The sequence below is a fragment of the Sesamum indicum genome, linkage group LG9, assembly GCF_026168435.1.
Source record: "Sesamum indicum cultivar Baizhima isolate 11 linkage group LG9, ASM2616843v1, whole genome shotgun sequence".
NCBI classification, from domain to species: Eukaryota; Viridiplantae; Streptophyta; class Magnoliopsida; order Lamiales; family Pedaliaceae; genus Sesamum; species Sesamum indicum.
The window spans coordinates 21,634,037-21,653,851 of record NC_142665.1 but is presented as its reverse complement, the minus strand read 5'-3'; the positions used below and the strand labels follow the sequence as shown (position 1 = coordinate 21,653,851).

The window sequence follows — 19,815 nt, the reverse complement described above, 5'->3', positions numbered from 1 at the left end:
ATCAATTTAAATAAATACACATGAATCATAAATATTAACCTAGAACCTAATAAAATATAATTTGGAAGAGATATGAAATTGAAATTGAAATTGGTTTGGGATGCTGAAATTCAATATTTAATGAATTGAACCTGATTATTTTTGTAGTGTAAAGTAGAAGAACATATTTCCATAAATATAGGTATTAATTAATTAAAATTCTTATTAAATCTGGAATTCATTTACTCCACAGTAATAAACGGTATTATTGATTTGATTAATCTAACAAAACCCAATCTAATCTTAATAGCATTTTCATAAGCACTAATCACGCGCTCGCATTCACCCAACCCAACATTAGAAACCTAAACCCATCAAGAAACATCCTCTGCCTCACCACTCCCCCTTTACCGCACTCTGTTCAAATGCTACTCTGAAAACTCCCGACTTTATTCCCTCTCCATAATGTCCTCCTTAATTTCCAGAATCCCCTCCAATCCCCTCACTCGAGCGCTTTTCTGCCGGACCCTCTGCACCGCCTCCCAGACCCCAAGTCAGAAGCTTGAACGGATTGCCGACGAGCTCTTGGACCTAAACAAGATCGAGCGCCATGATTATGTCATCCTATTGCGCTATAAAATGGGCCTCAATCGCTATGGCCCCGCGGCCTCCGCACCCGGATTGCAATCCCCTTCGTCGGCCGGCGGCGGCGCATCGGCCGCCCCCCCGGCAGCCAAAGAGAAAACTGCGTTCGATGTGAAATTGGAGAAATTCGACGCCGCAGCGAAGCTTAAGGTGATTAAGGAGATTAGGGCTTTCACGGATTTAGGTCTGAAGGAGGCTAAGGATTTGGTGGAGAAAACGCCGGCCGTGGTGAAGAAGGGGGTTACGAAGGAGGAGGCTGAGAAGATTATGGCGAAGCTCAAGGAAGTTGGTGCTACTGTGGTATTGGAGTGAAGTGAATCAGACTTGTGAACAATTTTAGCTTTATCCCCTGAGAGTGGTTTTACTTTGCTGTGGAATGCAATGGATGTTTATTCATGAAGAGAAATGAAATGTATGCACATTAAGTTCAGTTGTTCACTGTTGATCGTTATCTGAAGCAATAGCAGTAGAATTGATATTGAGTTTTTCTTAGTTTTGAAAGATGGGTCTTTGAATTATTTCAGCTTGAGATGGTAGTAATAACTTTAAGGGTTAGACTGGCAGATCATGAATTGTTCATTGTATCTGCAATTCTGAGATTCAACTTTTAAGTTTCTGACATCATGAAATTCTCTCTTGCCATCGGCATCATGGTTTCATTCAGCTCAGCTACAATGTATTTACATAATAAGTCATTCTGTTTAGCTTGTGTATGATATAGTTTTTCCTGGTGGTTTATGACCAAAGTTCAGTATATGTGATCAGTTGCTTCGTATTGGCGTCAAGAAAAGCTGTCGTCTTTGTTGTATTATGAAATAATACTCAATTATCTTTTTTCTGCTTTCTTCTACTCCCTTCTTTTTTTCTTCCGCCTCTTTTATCATGATGAGAAGTTCGCGTTAAGGATTACCAGAATTCACCAGATACATATGAGACAAGCTTGCTAGAGAGAAGAGGAAGACATCTGGCCTTATAATAACAGATTGCAATTCCTTGAGTTGTCATTTGAGCCTACGTCCTCTACTGAAATAGCTGATAGTCTGTAAATAACATTTGTTTCGTGGAACTCCTACTGTGTCATTGTGTGTCAACTCTCTGGGCGCAATGCAGGAACATAGAGGTAATATCATCCTGTAAAGTGGTGTCAACATAGAGGCTGGACCTTGTTGAAGTCCATTTGGTTAAGAAACTGATCTCAGGTAATTCCAGCTTTTAACTTAATCACCAAGGTAATCTGATTGTTAATAAGGTGAATAAGATTTTGAGAGCTGAAAAGAGGACGATTTTATGCTCAAATGCTTTGTATCATTTGTCACCAATTCACATATTATATATTTCTGTATTTGTGTTGAACGCGGTGATTGGATTAGGTAGTTTGGTTGTGCTTGATTGGCACTCATGTGGCACTAAAAGCATCAAAATGCTGGAGGGAGGGGGCTGAGGTTTAAAGATTTTTACTCTGTGATGTGACTGAGAGAAGCTGAGGTGCTTAGTCCAGAGACTCTCTGAAAAATCCTCAGGCGGAAAATCTGGTTGTTGACAAAGAGGAAAAATTGCATGTGGAATTTAAGTTGTAGATGCTGATAAGAGTACAAAGTTATCCATAGAGAGACAGAGTTCATATTATTGGGAAAGTTTACATGGATTTCTTCTGATAAAAGATGAATAACTATGATGATGGTGTCATCATTTGGTGAAGGGGCATTTGTTATGCAGAGTTGATGCTGTATATGCGTCTTTAGATGGGATGATGAGGGAGTAAATGAACTGAAACGATGAACAAGACAAAGAGTAACGGAATGCAAGACCACTGAGATTGATCATAGCTTTGCTTCATTGCATACGAAGGATCATATGCCTCAGAATCCGAAGCTGAGTTCTATTGTGCAAATGCTTTTTTCCGTGTCACTTTCTGAATTTCTTGGTTACCCTTTGTAAGGGCAAGTGTTGGTGCTTAGTTGATGACTTGCCTCTTTCGTGGGACTTGTTAGGCCTTTTTGCTCGCCTTTTAAATTAATGGAAATTCCCCAATTCAATTATGGCCAGATCTGGATGTTGTTATGTACATAAACACGGGGCACTCATCGTTGTGTATTGTAGCTAATTTTTGCTTTGGACACAGTATATCACAGGCTTGATCGAGCAGGCAAATGTGCATGCACCAGTGATGAAAGATACTGGGGTCCTTTGCAAGCAATTCTGGAGAATGGACTCCAGATTATTTGGTGGAAACGGGGAAGAAGGGGAAGGAGGGAACAGGACCAAATCCAACTACATTTTTGTTATGGTTTTCGTGGAAACAACGGAATCACACTCTTGTTAGACTCCATGTCTTAGGAGCTGACCAAATGCACTAAGGTGCTTCCATCCCTCATCTTTCCAGAAAGGAAAATCAAAGTTGCTTTTATTTTTCACTATCTTATCAGATTCTACACTCAAACATAAGAGCGAGGTAATGAAGACAACTCTCTTTTTCTTCATATAAACTACTGCCAAAAATTTACCACAAATTGCTAATGACCGTCCTCCAACTCTAACAGCCTGACTCTGGTACTAAGCAATTTCCTACAAGTTGGTAAGCGTCACAGTTGATCAACCAAGCACACTGTTAATAATTGAACAAAATTCTTAGATTTGTAACTCCACAAACTTATCTACATCATATAGACATGCTTATAAAAGATGAGCACTGTACTAAAGCCTTCAGAGAATGGTCTGCGACAATTTTGGAGATGCAATCAGACGTTACTGTCACCAGGGTTCTGCATGGGTATGAGAAAGGAGGATATCAGGGACAAGAGTTTGAAACTCGGTCAAAATTTGCCATTCCGAATTTAATGTTAAGAAGACACCACAATATCAAAATACTGAACTGCAGATGCAGCCTGTTCAGAAATTTTACCAGAAGATAGAAAGAATTGCCAATTTTGTTAACCAAAATACTAAGGGGGGCACAAAACAAAATTGAAATAGAACCAAATAGGTTCACATTCAATAAAGGGCATGGATTAAGGTCTGTTCCAGAAACCAAACAACTGCATCCTAAACTTGATAGCCTCATGTAAGCAAATTTCTACTGTCTACGAACTAGTTGAAACAGCCACAGATCTCCAGAATTGTTGGTGGGATTCAGGTATAGGGTCAAGCACGTATAGTTTAAAGTCATGCTGCCATAAAAATATATGTTAACAACTTAACTTTACAGGTATTCAAATTCAGGGATTTGCTTTACCAGACACGGATAGTTTGACAGATCAGAGCTTTCTGAGCAGCATCAGCAAAACACTGTGCAGCTTCTGCTTCAGCCTCGGCCTCCTCTGCTTCCCTAGCTGCAGCTTCAGCTTCTGCAATTGCAGCCTCAGCCTCCGCAACTGCCTGTGCAGCAGCTGCAGCAGCCTCTTCTGCACTCATGCTCTTCATTTTCTCCAGCTCCGCATCAATCTTGGCTTTAGTAAGAAGTATGACACTGTTTCTCTCTGCTTCTGAAGGATCTTTCTTAGCTCCATTCTCAAGTAACAACTGCGGTTCTTTCCCTGAGACAAGAGATACCGACCTTGGTGCGATCCTATATTGATGCTTCACCTGCCCATGCAATCGAGGTTAACAACTCCAAAGAATAAATTAGTCCTATCCTTGTGATCCACCTATGAAAACATGGTTAACAGCTTCAAATAATAAAATGTCCTCGACAAAACAGGTAATTATACACCATATCTGCATTCAGAATCTGCCAATATGTGACCATGAAAAGTATCAAATTTCATGTGTCATGCATCATCCCCAGCCCCAAAGGAAATAAAAGATGCAAAAGAAGCACAAAAAGGAAAAGAATGGCAGTTACTATGGAATACCTTAACTAATCGTCCATTGTCCGTCAAAACTTTCAAACTAGCAGCCAAAGTCCTTTCAAAATCTGGAGGTGCTGAGTAATGCTCCTATCATATTAACCATATACAATGTGAGAGTTAGAAACTCATAATCATAGCAGACATAAGAAAACTTCAATGGATAACCATGATTAAATATGTGAATCTCACTGCTCCTTGAATCAATCATAAGATGACAATTACTATGATAATTCTAGACATATAGATTGCATAAGGAGCCAAAATATTTATGAGAATTATATGGGGAAGTTTGCAGAAAAGACAAATTTTGATTCCTCCAAAACTTTTCTAGCACATTACAAGACATTACTGCATATCATTTCACTTTCATTTTCAACCCAATTGACTTATATTGTCATTTTATTTTTATATTTATCCATCAAAGGTAGAAAATTATTACCTCTATGTATTGTGCAATTGCAGGCCGACTGGACCCTCGCGGTTCCTTCAACTTTGTTATAGCCTCCAATATATGATCATCCAACCTGAAGCCCAAAATGTATTTAGATTAGAGCACTGCATTTTTTGCAACATTGTATCATGTTTAGATTGACTGTGGACCACCATAGCTATACTTATAGCTATAGAGTGAGAACAAACTTTCCTTCCACTTTTCCCACCAAGAAGCATGTTGTTTTCACAAACACACACAAACAACAACATAAAAGAGAGAAAAGGCTGCAGATGTATCTTTCAATCAATTAGATCTTTGAAGATAAATTGTTCAGAGAGAGTGGACCGTGTAAGGAACCTACGATGTGCAATTAAGTAGACCGTATAACTCATTAATTGATTATTTAATTTTTGACCTATTTGTTCATCAGTGATTAATTACCTGAAAAGTTCTTGACAGTGCCAATTTCGTAGGTAGAGAGGTAGTAGGAACAAGCTGGGAATAAAGTCATAAATATGAAAGGGCACATAATGTATGATATCATCCAACCTTGAGATTTGTTTTCTCAAACCCGCATCGTGGGATATTTCACTAGATGCTCCAAGAGAAGTCACATTGATAATTTCAGAATCCTTATCAACCATCGAGCTAGGAACTATGGTGTCTTCATCTTGCTTGGCAGTAAGCTGATTGCTTTTACTTGCAACCCTAGCCCTGTGCCGAGATCCCAAGCCATTTGCCATGCAATTCAAGTTTCTCCATTTGTCCTATCCAGTAAAGAGGAAGAAATCAATTCAACTGAAAGAAGAACGAATAAAAATAAGTAATATCATATGGTTATTATGACCAAAACATGGATGTCCATTCTAAATCTTGATTTCTGCAAAATCAACATAGAGGATAAGGAAATAACCATTATTCAATACCTTAAGGTCGACATTGGAACGTGATCGCAAGACTGTGCTGAATTCTGGATCTTTAAGTATGGTACTCCATTTTCCTATTCCATATTTGTGAATGCCCGCTTTAAGAGCACCTTCTTCCTCTGCTGTCCACTTCTGTTTAGGGGCACCCATTACCCAGAGTCAAGATCTTCCACAAACAATGACCTAGTTGAGTAATGCACAATGTTTCACCTGTGAAACACAGAGACACCGGAAAAAGCGAACAAGTTTAGGCCACCAAAACTTTGTAAGGAAGAATGATATACATTCCAAACTTAAGAGCTTAAATAATAAAAACAAGTGTGTTTATCAAACAAAAGAAATTGCATCCTATCTTCTTTAGAACTTATGAATTTACCCAGGATGTACTTTTGACAACCCTATTCTTCAACACACCCAAATTTCTAAATATGCTCCCCAATTGATTTTCCGGAGATAAGTATCTCTTTGTTTAATGAGTCGTAAATTACCTCCTAGGAATAACTCAGGCAATCAAAAGATCATGATCCTTCATACCTTATTGAATAAACATCCCAAGCAACAACCATTCACATGTAAAATGCTACATGTCAAATTTGGATAGGGAGGAAACGGACAACTACAGACAGCCATAATGAACAACCTGAATCTAAGTCTATAATGAATTTCAATATTTTGGATATCCTACAGATAAAAAACGCAGTTACAACATCTGTAACCGATCATTGGTCAATGAGAGCAACAAAAAAGATTTTACAGAGTGCATGTTAAAAACACAAAATAAGATCATTCCAATCCAAGACCTAAAAAACATCTTGTTAAAAGCAATGTGTATGGTGAGGCAATTGAGAATGAGAAAAGAGTTTCCCATTTGCAAAACTAGCTTCACGTATGATTCCTTAGCATGAAGGATTTTACAAGGATACATCCACAAACCCACTTACAAATAAATAAGGCTCGATAGGACAACCGCCACCCATCCACATACCCACAACAGCCAATATTAATCATCCCCAGAAATGTTAGGACCTATTGGTTGCCCTGAGTCTAAACAGAAAAACAATCAATTCTTAGCTATTCCAAGGATACATACGTCAAAATTCGAATGTCAGACTATCTCAAGAATTTAAGGCCTCTTGCTCAAACTTTTACATTCCTGAGAAGCTCCCTAAATAGCATAAGAAAATTTGCTCCTTTCGCATATCATCTACCAAAACCTCATCTGCAACATAGAAGAAACTGTTCTCAGCTTATCCAGGCATTTCATCAAGGAGGATTCTAATTCTCCACATCTATTTAACTGACACCACTCCATAGGCACCGCAGAACTAAAACGCAATACAAAAGCACATGCACATATGAAAAAGAAGATGTCTCATCAAAAGGAACCCTCTAAATTCCCAGAAAAACTAAAAAATATCCCTTCACAGAAAACACAAAACGCGGTTTGAGCGGTGCAGTGGAGTGGAGTTGAGTAGCCATACCCGTAACCAGGGATGACTCAAAATCAGTGGTTTAGAAATGTCAAAACCAGTCCATACAATTCACAATTGAATCTCAACCCATTTGAGAAACGATTGAAGCCCTAGTCTGAGACTATGGAACGCCCACAAACGAAGAGTTGCGCAGTAAATTTGTGTTGCCCCCCTTCTGACACTCTCAAACTCCCCACTTCCTTCCCTGTCTCTTTTCTTCTTCTGGAAGAATCAGCTGCCCCTCTCAAAATTTATAACAAAATTTGGCTGATTACCTAACTAAGTATGAAAACATTTTTTTACCCAAACATTAACTTAGGAAAGAGGGGGGCCCATAAAATGTGTGGACTAAAATATGATGATTTCATAAATTAAAGGGTAAGAAACTAAGAATAGATACTATTTATATAATTTAATACTTAATCTAAAGTTGACCATTTTTTTTAATAATTATTATAATAGTAAAATATTCTTCACAAATATGAATATTCGAATTCCACATCTATCTAAAATTAAGGGTAAAATATACTATTCCACTAAACTATTTTTGATGTAATATTTACCTTCTCAGCTAAAAAATATAACATTTTTCATCTAAAATTAAATTTAGATAATTTGTTCAAAAAATTTCCTTTTTTTCAATAATTTCACATTTTAAGTTTAATTAAAATTTTCTTAATTGAAAAAAATTAATTATAATAAAATAAAATATAATCAATAAATTAAATAGTTGAATTTTATTATATTTTACAGGTTGAGAGTTAAGTAATAAATGAATACAATAACTACACTTTAAAATCATAAAAAATATTTATTAATTTAGTTATAAAATTAAGTTACTAACTATTTATTCTCTTAAAGAAAATTAAATAATTACACATCAATTATTTGAATATATTTTTTTTAAAAAAATATGATAAAATATATTTATTTATTTTTTCTATACATATTGAATTTTTTATTAAGCATATATATTATTTATTTTTTTAAAAATATATATATGAGTTGTTATTATATTATATTTATTGTGCATTTACACTATATATTAATCTATATTCTAATTTTAATTTAAATTCTTTATTTATTAAAAATTTTAACTCAAAACTAATTTCATAATAATTTAATGTAAAAATACTAAAATATATTAAAAATAATACAATTCTCAAGATACGAGATGCATTTTTATCACACTAAAAGGATAAATTTTATATTTATCAATTCAAGGGGTAAATGTTACATCAAAAATAATTAAGAGTAAAGTGTATTTTACCCTTAAATTAATTATCGTGTCACATTGTTTTTACATATATAAATATATACATATATTTTAAAGTACATTATAAATAAAAAAATAAAATACATAAAAATCACGATACATTTTATAAGAAATATAAGAGTAAATTACAGCGACATCTCTTATGTATGAAATTATCTGTCCTTATTGTATTTTTTTAAAAAAATTAAAATTTTATAAGAAAATCGAACAGTATGGATGAAAAATTTTAAAAATTATAAAAAAATTATCAATTTAGTCCATAAAAAAATACTTTTTAAAAAATAAATAACTTATAATTTTTAATCGACAAATATATTTTGGAACCATAAAAAATGGATAAAAATCTAATGGATTGAGTTAATTGTTAAACTATCATTAAAATTAAAGGATATTGGTAATTTTTGAAATAACGAGAGAATATTCATAATTATTTCCAAATTTGAGAAAAATTGTTATAATTTACCCAAAATATAAAAAACTAATATTTATTCAGGGCGGTTGTTTTCCATATATTTTCGTTAAGAATAGGATGTGAAATATTGGAATGAGATATATAGCTGAAAACCCCCTAAACAATCGATAATTTGCTTTTCTGCTCCACTATTACATTTGTTAAATTTCGGTCGCCCCAAATTAATCTACACTCCAAGAGAGAGAAGGAAACCAGTTTTGTGCAGCGAATCAGGCTATTTGCAATGGCGAGCTCTCTGCAACGGCTGGCAAGTAATTCCAGCAAGGCTTATCGATCTGCTTTGGCTCCATTTACGAGAGCGTTCTCCACGGGGGATACCTTAGTGGAAATAAGACCCGGAGAGATCGGTATGGTTTCCGGCATCCCACAAGAGCACCTCCGCCGAAGGGTATCATTGTTATCTTTTCGTCTTCTAGTATTTTGTTGTCTCTTTTCTTCTGAAAGTTTTAAAGTGAAGAGTGAGAATTTTACTTCGTTCTTGCTTTTTTTCCCTTCTTTTTCCAGTTTTGCCCAATGTGTTTGTTGGTAAATGGCCCCATCGGAATTGGTGTAATTGGTTCTCAGTCATATTATGCTGTAATTTGCTTTGGAACTAGTACGGGTCAATTAATGATTAGGATATTTGTTTAGAAAAAAGTTGTCTTTTTTCTGCTCTTGCTATTTTCGTTTTCATTTTGTTGGTTGAATTAGCTAGCAGCGGTTGTAAGTTGTTTGAAATAAAGGTGAAATATTCCTCTGATCGTATTTTGGTTTTGGGTTAGGTCCTGATTTTTTCACCTGCTCGAACTGCTACCCAACAAGGATCCGGAAAGGTCGGGAGATGGAAAATTAATTTCATGTCCACACAGAAGTATGCCTTTCTTTGCTTGCTTGGTGCATTTCACTTTTACCTATCTACTCAGTTCAATTTTCCCTCTTTTCGATCTGTACTCTTATATTCCACTTTTTGGAGGAAGAGGGAGGGATTGTAGTTGCATTTCATTTTTTGTTGGGATCAATTTATGGTATTCTACAAATTGAGGCCACAAGAATTATCAACATTGCTGAGCTTCATTATATCAGCCTACGAATGTTACACTTTGTTGATAGATTTTGTGCATTAAAGTTGATTTTGGGATTGGAAAGTGAGATATTTGTTAACGGGAAATATTGTAGAAGATTATTTTCCTAAGTTCTTGGGCAAATCCACAGGTGGTCTTCCTGTGCGATCATCTCAAAGTATTTGTTTCTTATCAAGTAGTAGATACTTCTTTTTCTAGGTCAGTTCTTTCATGTCTGATGTTATCAGTTTTGGCACTTTTTGAAATGAGCAGGTATAGGATTAAAGAGAATCAATGATTTCTCTGCTTTTCCGTTCCTCAGCATTGTGCTTATATTCACCATTTACTTCATCAATGATCATTCCATAAGCATATATTGATGCTCATATGCAGATGGGAAAATCCATTAATGGGCTGGACATCCACTGGAGACCCATATGCAAATGTTGGTGATTCTGCATTAAGTTTTGACAGTCAAGAAGCTGCAATAGCTTTTGCCGAGAGACATGGTTGGGAATACACAGTATGTCCTTTTTCTATTTCTCCTGGTGAAAAAAATTGTCTAAGTTCTACACATACTGTTTAGACCTCACTTCTCATCTACGGAAGGAGATTAAGTCGTGAACATTTTACTAATATCAAATTGCAGTCATCTGTTAGCCTGTTGACGAAAAGAAATAGCAGGTGACTTGAAAACTCTATACAGCTAGTACTTTAGAGGCTCAGGAAGTAGTTATATACATTTAGGTTATTGTCAGATGACAATAGAGGATGATAACTGAAGTTGTTCATCCAATTGATACCTTGTTTTATTCATTGTTGGTAGTCTTGAATTCAGAGACAGACTGTTCTGGTGAAATTACTTTAAATCACTAGAATTACCACTGATGGATAAATGCATTGTGTTCGTTTAATGTTCTTTCCCTTGAGATTGTGCGACATTGATGAAATGTGGCAGTAATCCTATAGTATCTTGTGTTGAATACTTCAGGATGAGGTCATATATGAATAGTGTGATTGTTCTAGATGATTTCATATCCTGGCTTTTCCTTAGCATTTTCCATTGCTTTAGTGATGCATCAGATGTGCTAAATATATGCAGGGACTACTTTTTTTCCTTTTATTCTGATTAAGAAATCAAGTTCTCTTATGTTTTCCTTTGCAGGTGAAGAAGCACCAGACTCCATTATTGAAGGTTTGATGTTCTTGTTACTATTTGATCTCCTTCGAGTTATTAGCATAAATCTGCCATAGTAGTTGCTGTTCCGTTTTCATGGTTTTGGTTGCTTTATTTAAATAGTTCGATGTTTTAATTCATGCTGTATGAACTTGGCTATTTCTTCTTTTTTTCTTTTACCGAGTTTAGAGATCTTGATCTCTGGTGAATACCATGTTTAGTTCAGTTTGGTTGCAACTTGCTTGGTTCATCAACACTCTTAAGTTAGGGGTTCTGAAAGCCATCAACCCATTTTTCACCGGTGTTGAGTGCTTCTTAAGCACAACACTTTTTTAGATAAAATTTCCCCTAGAAAACTGAAGAGGCAAATGAAAATGTCATTCCCACTCGAACACCAGAGTACATTTCCACTTATTATGGGGAACACTGTATATTTCCATAGCTTAATTGGAAGAGTGGTTCTTTATGCTTTAGACAAAAAACGTACCACCCTGTTTTACTGGATGTTCTACAAAGGCAATATATATCCTCTGGAAGTAATACCTTACGTATTTACTTAATTTTGAAAATTTCAAAAATAAGTTGCATTAAGAAAAGTGTTTTGACCAATATGCTGTTTATCTAAAGGCATTACATAGACTTGTCGTTTTCATCACCGGAGTTGGTTTATGTGGAGTTCTATAAAGCATTTTAGTTGATTCTTGGCTTGCTTATGGTGATCCTTATTCGTCAGTCTTGTAAAGATTCTCAGTTCTGATAATTTCCTGTACTTGGATAACATTAATGAATAGAATGTGCACTTGTTTACCATCTGAAAGAAAATCAACCCTTCAACTCTTGCCGGCTACTGGTTCAAACTAAAATGGAAAAGTTTGAGTTCTCCCGTCTTATTCTTACCTACTCGTCTTGCAGGTGAAGTCATATGCGGACAACTTCAAATGGAAGGGCCCTCCAAAGGAAGAGGCGAACTAATTCGCTTATACAATGTTTTTTCCTTCGCGGGCTTTTTAGCTCGTAACTACTAGTTGAAATCGACCTCAGATCAAATTTTTTCTATTCATTTTTAGTTTTAAATTTTTGAAACAGTGGTAAAAATAGAACATGCTTGTTTATATATATTCTAAGTGAAAGTGGTTTATTATCATTCTCATCTCAATCAATACTTATTTATATGTTTTACATATATATAAATTAAATGGATAGTTACACTCTCCTCCTATGAAGTTTAGTATAATTATATATAGACCCCTTTTGATTTGAAAATTTAAATTTAGCACTCTTGATGTTTGTTTTCGTCTAACAAATAAACTACTTTGTTAGTTAAAATTTATCTAATTTATTTATATTAACAAAAGATTTAAATAAAATCGGTATTTTTAACGTTGATTGATTTATTATTGATTTATTGCAAGTTAAATAATTTTTTTCAATTAAACTACCCTTATAACGGTGAAGATACACCTCTTCGTATGCATTAGCGCATAAAGATATGAGGATAATTTGATCATAAAAGTATTTATTTTATTTACAATAAATCAATAATAAATTAATCGAAGGTAAATACAATATCAACAAATTTTGATAAATTTTAATTAACAAAGTAATTTATTTTTAGACGCAAGCAAACCTAAAGGGGACTAATTATAATTTTTTAAAATATAGAGGATTTATGTATAATTATTCCTAAATTAAATCATTAATTTTATAAATTAATAGTGTATTTTTTCATAACATTTTGATGTGACATGACTAACATTTTAAATCAATAAAAAATATAATTATCATTTTCATCTAAAAAATATATATTAATTTAACACTACCTGATAATACAATTTTATTTATTAATTCAAATATATTTTTATTTTCACACGAAAATCTATACAATATCCAAAAAAACACATTTGCGATAGAAAATGAAAAACACAGCCAAACACGGCCAGCTAGCACATAATTTGCTTCGGTTATGCAAAGGAACCATTTAGCGAATGCTACTCTTATCAGTCAAAAGATTTTTCATGTAATATTTGGATCTACGAGATATATTAATCTTTTTCCTCCTCTCTTCTGGTATGCACTCAATCGAACATTCAGAGAAGCCACGCCTTACAAACCTGTCAAATGCAAATATTGTAATTAGAAGTGGCAACACATCGAACATATGTTTTAACTTTAAAGAAGCTCAAATGATCGGTTTTCTTGTCACATCTAGCACAGATGATATTGTAAAACTAGGATCAGAATTGCTTACCAATCTGCTGTGCGTGTTGTCAGTAGGAAAAGCATTTGCAGCCCAAGGGAAGATGCCTTCTTCTCAATATAATCTGACCATGTTCAACAGGAAAATTATCATCTATGCATTTGAAAAGCATGGTAGAACTCTTAATAGAACACTAGTAGTGGCACATGGCTCTCTGAAATATTCTGCACTTTTCCATTACATGCAGATGAACAAGTGTGGAAAAGGAAATATATTTTCTGCCTTTTCCGTATAAATTTTGGTTGTGAGCAAGCTAAACACTCGAGTCTTAAAGAGGAAAGGAGGGGAATGGAAATTCAGGTAGTGATGCGTGTGGATAGGAGAAAAATGGATGATAATATGGTAATAAAGAAGTTGTAACAGTTTGTACAATTGCATTAAAAGGCATCAGTGTTATATGATATAACCTCCTATTGCATAAAGTGACTATCTTGAATACTTGAGAATAATATAAGTTTTGAACCCAATTCATGGAACTTTTTGTTGCAGCAAAGTTATAAATCAGTAATAATCCCTTCAGATTGAAAGATGCCAACGGAACTTTCAATGGGTTTATGCACTTACAGGTGCAACAATTACAAGGTTACTGAAAACAACACAAGAGATAGAGCAAGACTTTTGTCATACCAAGCAATTTGTCTCCCTGTCCTTGCCCACGACATTCAGGAGAAACGGCAATAGCAGCTACCTCTCCACACTTCTCTTCAAAGAAAGGGAAAAGAGCTGCACAAGCAATGACATGACCTTCTCTTTCAACGACTATGAATGACTCCAATGCTCCAAGTACCTGCAGCGCAGAAAATAATGATCAAACTTACAAAAAATAATATGTGCAACATTCAAAATAACATGCTAGATCAACTGTATTAACCTCTTCCTCAGTCCTCTTTATCAAAGTGCCAGATTCCTCTAAAGGTAGCAGAAGTTGTTTGATTCCTTGGACATCTGTGACCCTAGCCATCCGCATCCCTTCATAAAGATCACTGTGGAATCGGTGGAATATCATTATTAGCGGACTGGAACTAACCCAAGTTTTCATTTCTACTCATTTTCTGAGGAAGATATAAAGGAAAAGAAGGTTCAATTTACAACAGCTTAATGCCTTAATGCATTCTTCTGTTAGATCAGTGTCCCGATACATTAATGAAGTTGCGGTTTCCAATTTGTTAAGGTGATATGAGTATCCAATAAGTTGAGAACCATATCCAAAATGTATGTTGATGCCAATGTGAGAAATTATAAAGAGGAAAGCTTAAGATACAACCAAGCATAAACAGAAAGTGGAAAGAAAGTGAAAAAAACTCCGGCGCTGAGGGAAGAAACAAGAAACTCCATGGTTAAAAAAGCAGGCTTGTTATTGTCGTTAGTGTTGAGACAGAATCACAACAAATTCATCAATTATAGGTGAATCTAAAAACAGAATGAAGATTTATGGAACACGCAGTTCAACCTCCAAGTTTCTTTTTCATATTTGAACTGAATAAAAGTTTCAAGAGAAATACTACAGACACATGGTCTATGGATTTGTGCCTCTGCAGCTAAGATGCGTCTTACAAAAAATTGACAGTCAAGAAAAAACAAGTATAGCCCGAAAATTGTTTGAAGAAGATATTTTTAGAAGAGGTACAGACCTAGCCACCATTGTACCCACTCCATCTCTTTGAAACAACTCCTTCAGTAAAACACCAGCAATAGTGCCATCCAATAAATGAACTCTCTGAACACCACCCTGATAATATACAACATAACATATACATATTAATGGTCAAACGAGTCGAGAACCAGGGCCTCACAGTATAATCAAGAGGGGGTGGTGTCATCAGCCTCAGAAGAATACAAACAACTATATCAAAATGAGATCTTGAAAACTTCAACAAGAGCAGTAATATTATCAAATAATGAGTTGAAAAGTAAAAATTATAACATCCATAAAAACAGCAGTTTCATGGAAACTCCGCCCTATGAAAGTGGGAACTTCGAAGTAGATCAAAACTGCAAACAAATGTGGTCTTTTCATAATTTTTCTTCATTATTCCAAGTTTGTCTTGCATAAGGCATTATAGTATAACTGGAAATTGGTTTAGTAATCACCAACATCTTCTGGCAGCAATAAATAGAAAACAAACTAGCAACAATTCAATAAACAAGAACACCGTTCAGTTAGCAGATGAACAATTCAGTAAGACATGATCACCGAACTCAGGAAACTTACTCTGCAAACAAAAGCTGCAGCGGCTAATTCGGAGAGGTAACCATTTAATCGACCCAGGTTTTCTTGACCTCCAATAGGGAAACCTTGTTCACTGGACCAAAATCCATTTCCACTGTCAAAGCCAACACCATTCTGAAACTTGGGAGCCTGACTAAAAGCCGTCCCATTTGGAGAAGGGACTGTATGATTTGAATCATCATATGCTGCATTGAGATCTTCTTGAGCAACGGCCTTTACATAATTCGCAGCAGTCTCGCTCTGTTTAGCTCGTCTACGAATCAACATGTCTGCATCTTGAAGAGTCAAGAAATGAATAAGCCTTCCACATTCATCTAGGATTGGTCCGTCTATGATGCAAATGAGTTTCTCTGCCCCAAGAGCCATTGCACAAGCTGTAGCGACTTCATAAGTGCTGCAATGTAGAGAATAAAAGACCTGGTTCTTAGGAATTGAATCGCATGACGGTCCAAAAAAACATAAAAAGCATAATCTTGTGTTTTCTACTGAAGAGCATATATTTTAAAATTCTCTCTACCAAAGTTCCACAAACACGTCTATAACTAATCATGCATTTCTGCAAAGACAATAAATGAACTTAGCAACAAAATGAAAGAAAATTCACAAGCATGCTCATGAATAAAATAAAAACGTTTAATTGAACAACAAAATAGAAGAATAAATTAGAAAATATTTTGAGAAACTGATACAAGACAGCGACCAAATTATGATCTCATTGCGTCTGTCGCTGTCAATCAGAATTCATTACATTTTAAAATTGACCCACAAACGTAGCCTGCAAGTAGCAACAAAAATACCTATCAAAAGCCATATAGCATACTTGCAATTTAATACTTCTCCAGAACTTGAATAACCGAGATTGCTTAACAGCACTATGCAGTCTTGAGCAAGCCTTTCACGAATGTGAGAAACATCAATCTTTTTAACTTCACCAGTTGATGCATAATCAATTCCCTCGACAACACCTCTTCTCTGGCAAAAAGAAGAAAATGACATCTCAGCAAATAATGAGAAATAAACAGAAAACTTAAATGCTGACTAGGAGACAAGTATATAGAAAAAGTAATACTACTACATATACAAGTTAGTATCCTATTCTAGAAGCTGGTAAATAAGTATTCTCACCTTAGCAGCCACAAAATTACCCCTGGCAACATTGACACCATCATACCGGCGGGCATTGTCTCCATGACGACGGATACCACTTAAGGAAGGCCCAGGGGATAGTTTTGCCTCAATCATGAAACCAATCCTCCCAGATGCATCCATTGCAGCACTAAGAGAATCAGAGTCTGTGATTCTGTAGCTGCCAACATACTTGGGTTCAGATCCTGAGACACAGAATATGTTTATTACAACACAGTAGCAAAGACATGAACGTTCAAATATCAGCAACAACCAGCTCTAACATTCTAAAAACACTACCATAAACCAAAAGATTTTGATGGATAAAGGTCAATCAAGCACCAACCAGTACTCCTAACAGCATAAAGAAGACATGAAAACTGAATCTGAACCAGGGTATGGTCGGAGCAAAAAATTTGCTTACCTCTTTCAGCCAGAAGCCTGTCAATTTGGACGTGGGACCCTGGAACAAGAACAAATTTGACTCCCAGCCCATGGAGCAGAGAAATATCCTATACAAACGCTCCATCAATTAGATCAACCCTATCCCAATAACTAATCCTGTTAAATAGTAAACCACTGATCAAGTCTCAGCTTAATGACAGAAACGGAACACAAGCCACATACAAATAATTGAAAAACAATGAAAGTATAAACGTGCCATTAGAATAGGATCCAAATGAGGACTATCAACAATCTCAGAAGATATCAAGACAACGAAAGTGCTGCCTCTGTGAGCCAGAAAATAAGGCCATGCCTCCCTGAAGAACCGCACGAACAGCTCGTCTTTCAGAGCACTACTGACGTCAGTTGCAACACTCTCTGTTTCCCCAAACACACTGATTTTCTTTACATAGCCATTCTTAACCTCAAAGGACGGCATTTTTACCAAATGTATTCCTCCAAAATGAATTCTCCGCCTCAAAACCGAGTTGGGTGATAAAATTGATTGACTACGAGGGCCGTCGTTTTGAATTGGAATGCAAGGGCTTGCAGATGCGATAGCCATTGAATTAAGAGCCCAAAGAGTGCAATTAGTCAATAAACTCCCAGTTCGGCGGGATCTTAATTGATGCTAATAACGAATGACGACCGCGAGGGCGGCGGCGGTGGTGTTGGGGCCGGCGGGCTAGTTAACGGATAGAGTTGCGGAGTAATTTGTCTTTGGTCCTTTCTGACTTTCTCACACCCGCCACTGCTTCGTCTCTTTTCTTGTTTTGGAAGAATATTTAGGCAAAATTATATTTTTAGTTTTGTGTTTTATACAATTTTTAAAATAATCTCGAAATTAATAAATTTTGATACATTTAATTTTTTTATTTTATAAAATTAAGATATTCGACAAATATAATTTTATATTTAAATTTTCATAAAAAACAAAAAAGTAGACAACAATAAAATATATAATGTATGTTTTCGTTACCTAAGTTGCTAACACAACTTATGAATATGCACATTGCATACAAAAACTTGGACATTGGCTATTTAGTGCAATGTGCATGTTCATTTAGTTCTATCGAGTTTTTTTAATTTTAAAATCATTTAGAAACACGTAAAGCATATTATTAAATGCGTGGATTTTTTTTTTAATTTTGAGACTATTTTAAAATTTTCACAAAGCAAAGTGCTAAAAGTGTTGAGCCCATGTCTTATGAGATTAAAGTATAATTTCACCTTGAATTAATTAAAAAATTGACTGCTTACTGGAGTGATCATGGAATAAATATTAAATAGATCGAAAATCAGAAATACTATAAGTACCTGCAAAAATATAAATTCTTATCAAATATTTCATAGGAGCTCATCTGTTTGAGTTCTGAAACTATAGAATTTGAAAATTATATTACTTAAAAAGATAAATAAATTAAAGATTAAATAATTACTATTACTGTACAAAAAGAGATAGTAATAATAAAAAGGAAACAATAATACGAGTTTTGTAAATACGAGGCCTACCTACTCGAAAAAAAATTCTGAAAGATAGACTCTAACCCACTTGATTGTACAAATATATGAGCTCTCGCAAGGTGCATGAATACGAGGAACATCCATTAACGAATATCTTGCACGAGCTCTTGTCACTTGCCTATTAAAATAACGGCAAACAAAAAGGAAATTCCCACTAGAAATAAGACTGTCATCCCATTCAGTTGGAGACAGATTCAACTTCAAAGCCATCGTCCTAAAAAATCGGGGCATTCCCAAGTTTTATTTCACTAGATAACTCACACTGTTTGATGGGGTAAAATCCTAATTTATTAAAGAAATATTATTTTACCTTTGGAATGGCGCAAAATTACAATTTTATTAACAGAATCCGCGCATTTTCGATCCTAGCAACCCGGGACACGTGGAGGAGACTCATTGGACCAACCAAACCCCCGGTCTTGAGCTATAAATACTCCGCAGTTAGTGTATTTATGGTATGCCATCTTCATCACTCTACTTTTTTGTCACTTTGGCCTTTCAGCTCGCAAGCGACTTGCTTTTATCACTTCAAAACCAAACCTTGATTTAAGCATCGAAGAATTTTAGTTAGGGGCCACCCCAACAAGCATTTGTTTCTTTTCTCAAGGCTCAATCACTAGTTTGGAAGATATAGCGACATCGAACCGCTTGGAGGACCAGCTCGCCCGACCGAGGAGGTTGTGAGGATTTTGACCCGAATCACTGTTAAAATGGCTTCCATTACTGTAATATCTTAGCAAAATTCTTCTATTTAGCTAATCAATTGAGGATTTTTCATACTTATAAGTTACCGCATCACTGAGTACTAAAAGAAATTTTTTCACCTAAACAATTCCTCCATATTAATTTAATAAAGTATGAATTAAAATGTGAATTAGAGTATACATGACATAAATTATAAATAATTTTGTGCTATGGATGTGTATAATCGCCCAATATAAGATGATAATGTGATAAATAAAGGTAA

General features: G+C 35.2%; 4 protein-coding genes across 7 annotated transcripts; 2 read left to right on the top strand and 2 right to left on the bottom strand.

Moving 5' to 3' along the window:
• The first annotated feature begins 313 nt into the window (after positions 1–313).
• LOC105177827 (Ribosomal protein L12/ ATP-dependent Clp protease adaptor protein ClpS family protein) lies at positions 314–1,253 on the top strand. Its single transcript, XM_011101084.3, has one exon. It carries the CDS (start codon positions 445–447, stop codon positions 934–936), a length of 492 nt encoding a protein of 163 aa, XP_011099386.1. The 5' UTR covers positions 314–444; the 3' UTR covers positions 937–1,253.
• Positions 1,254–3,080: 1,827 nt separating this feature from the next.
• Positions 3,081–7,569, bottom strand: LOC105177828 (telomere repeat-binding factor 1). 4 transcript variants are annotated; one of them, XM_020699277.2, is made up of 8 exons: positions 7,313–7,569; positions 6,922–7,050; positions 5,832–6,041; positions 5,347–5,672; positions 4,912–4,996; positions 4,476–4,559; positions 3,857–4,206; positions 3,586–3,791 (listed from the first exon to the last, which is right to left on the bottom strand). In XM_020699277.2, the coding sequence occupies exons 3-8, from the start codon at positions 5,979–5,981 to the stop codon at positions 3,698–3,700; spliced, it is 1,089 nt and encodes a 362-aa protein (XP_020554936.1). In that variant the 5' UTR covers positions 5,982–6,041; positions 6,922–7,050; positions 7,313–7,569; the 3' UTR covers positions 3,586–3,697. The 4 variants fall into 4 exon arrangements, with proteins under 4 accessions (XP_020554937.1, XP_020554936.1, XP_020554935.1 ...); XM_020699278.2 differs by lacking the exons at positions 3,586–3,791; positions 6,922–7,050 and adding an exon at positions 3,081–3,386 and having other exon boundaries at positions 7,313–7,566; XM_020699276.2 differs by lacking the exon at positions 6,922–7,050 and having other exon boundaries at positions 7,313–7,567.
• A 1,632-nt stretch (positions 7,570–9,201) lies between these two features.
• On the top strand, positions 9,202–12,412 carry LOC105177829 (NADH dehydrogenase [ubiquinone] iron-sulfur protein 4, mitochondrial-like). Its single transcript, XM_011101088.3, has 5 exons — positions 9,202–9,439; positions 9,813–9,901; positions 10,485–10,614; positions 11,257–11,286; positions 12,181–12,412. The coding sequence occupies exons 1-5, from the start codon at positions 9,275–9,277 to the stop codon at positions 12,238–12,240; spliced, it is 474 nt and encodes a 157-aa protein (XP_011099390.1). The 5' UTR covers positions 9,202–9,274; the 3' UTR covers positions 12,241–12,412.
• Positions 12,413–13,092: 680 nt separating this feature from the next.
• On the bottom strand, positions 13,093–18,101 carry LOC105179660 (putative amino-acid acetyltransferase NAGS1, chloroplastic). Its single transcript, XM_088885499.1, is given in 11 exon segments — positions 13,093–13,249; positions 13,252–13,379; positions 13,517–13,589; positions 14,153–14,312; positions 14,397–14,508; positions 15,157–15,254; positions 15,738–16,149; positions 16,576–16,727; positions 16,881–17,086; positions 17,305–17,392; positions 17,542–18,101. Coding segments are annotated over 11 exon segments (1,797 nt in total). The 5' UTR covers positions 17,890–18,101; the 3' UTR covers positions 13,093–13,229.
• Positions 18,102–19,815: the final 1,714 nt, after the last annotated feature.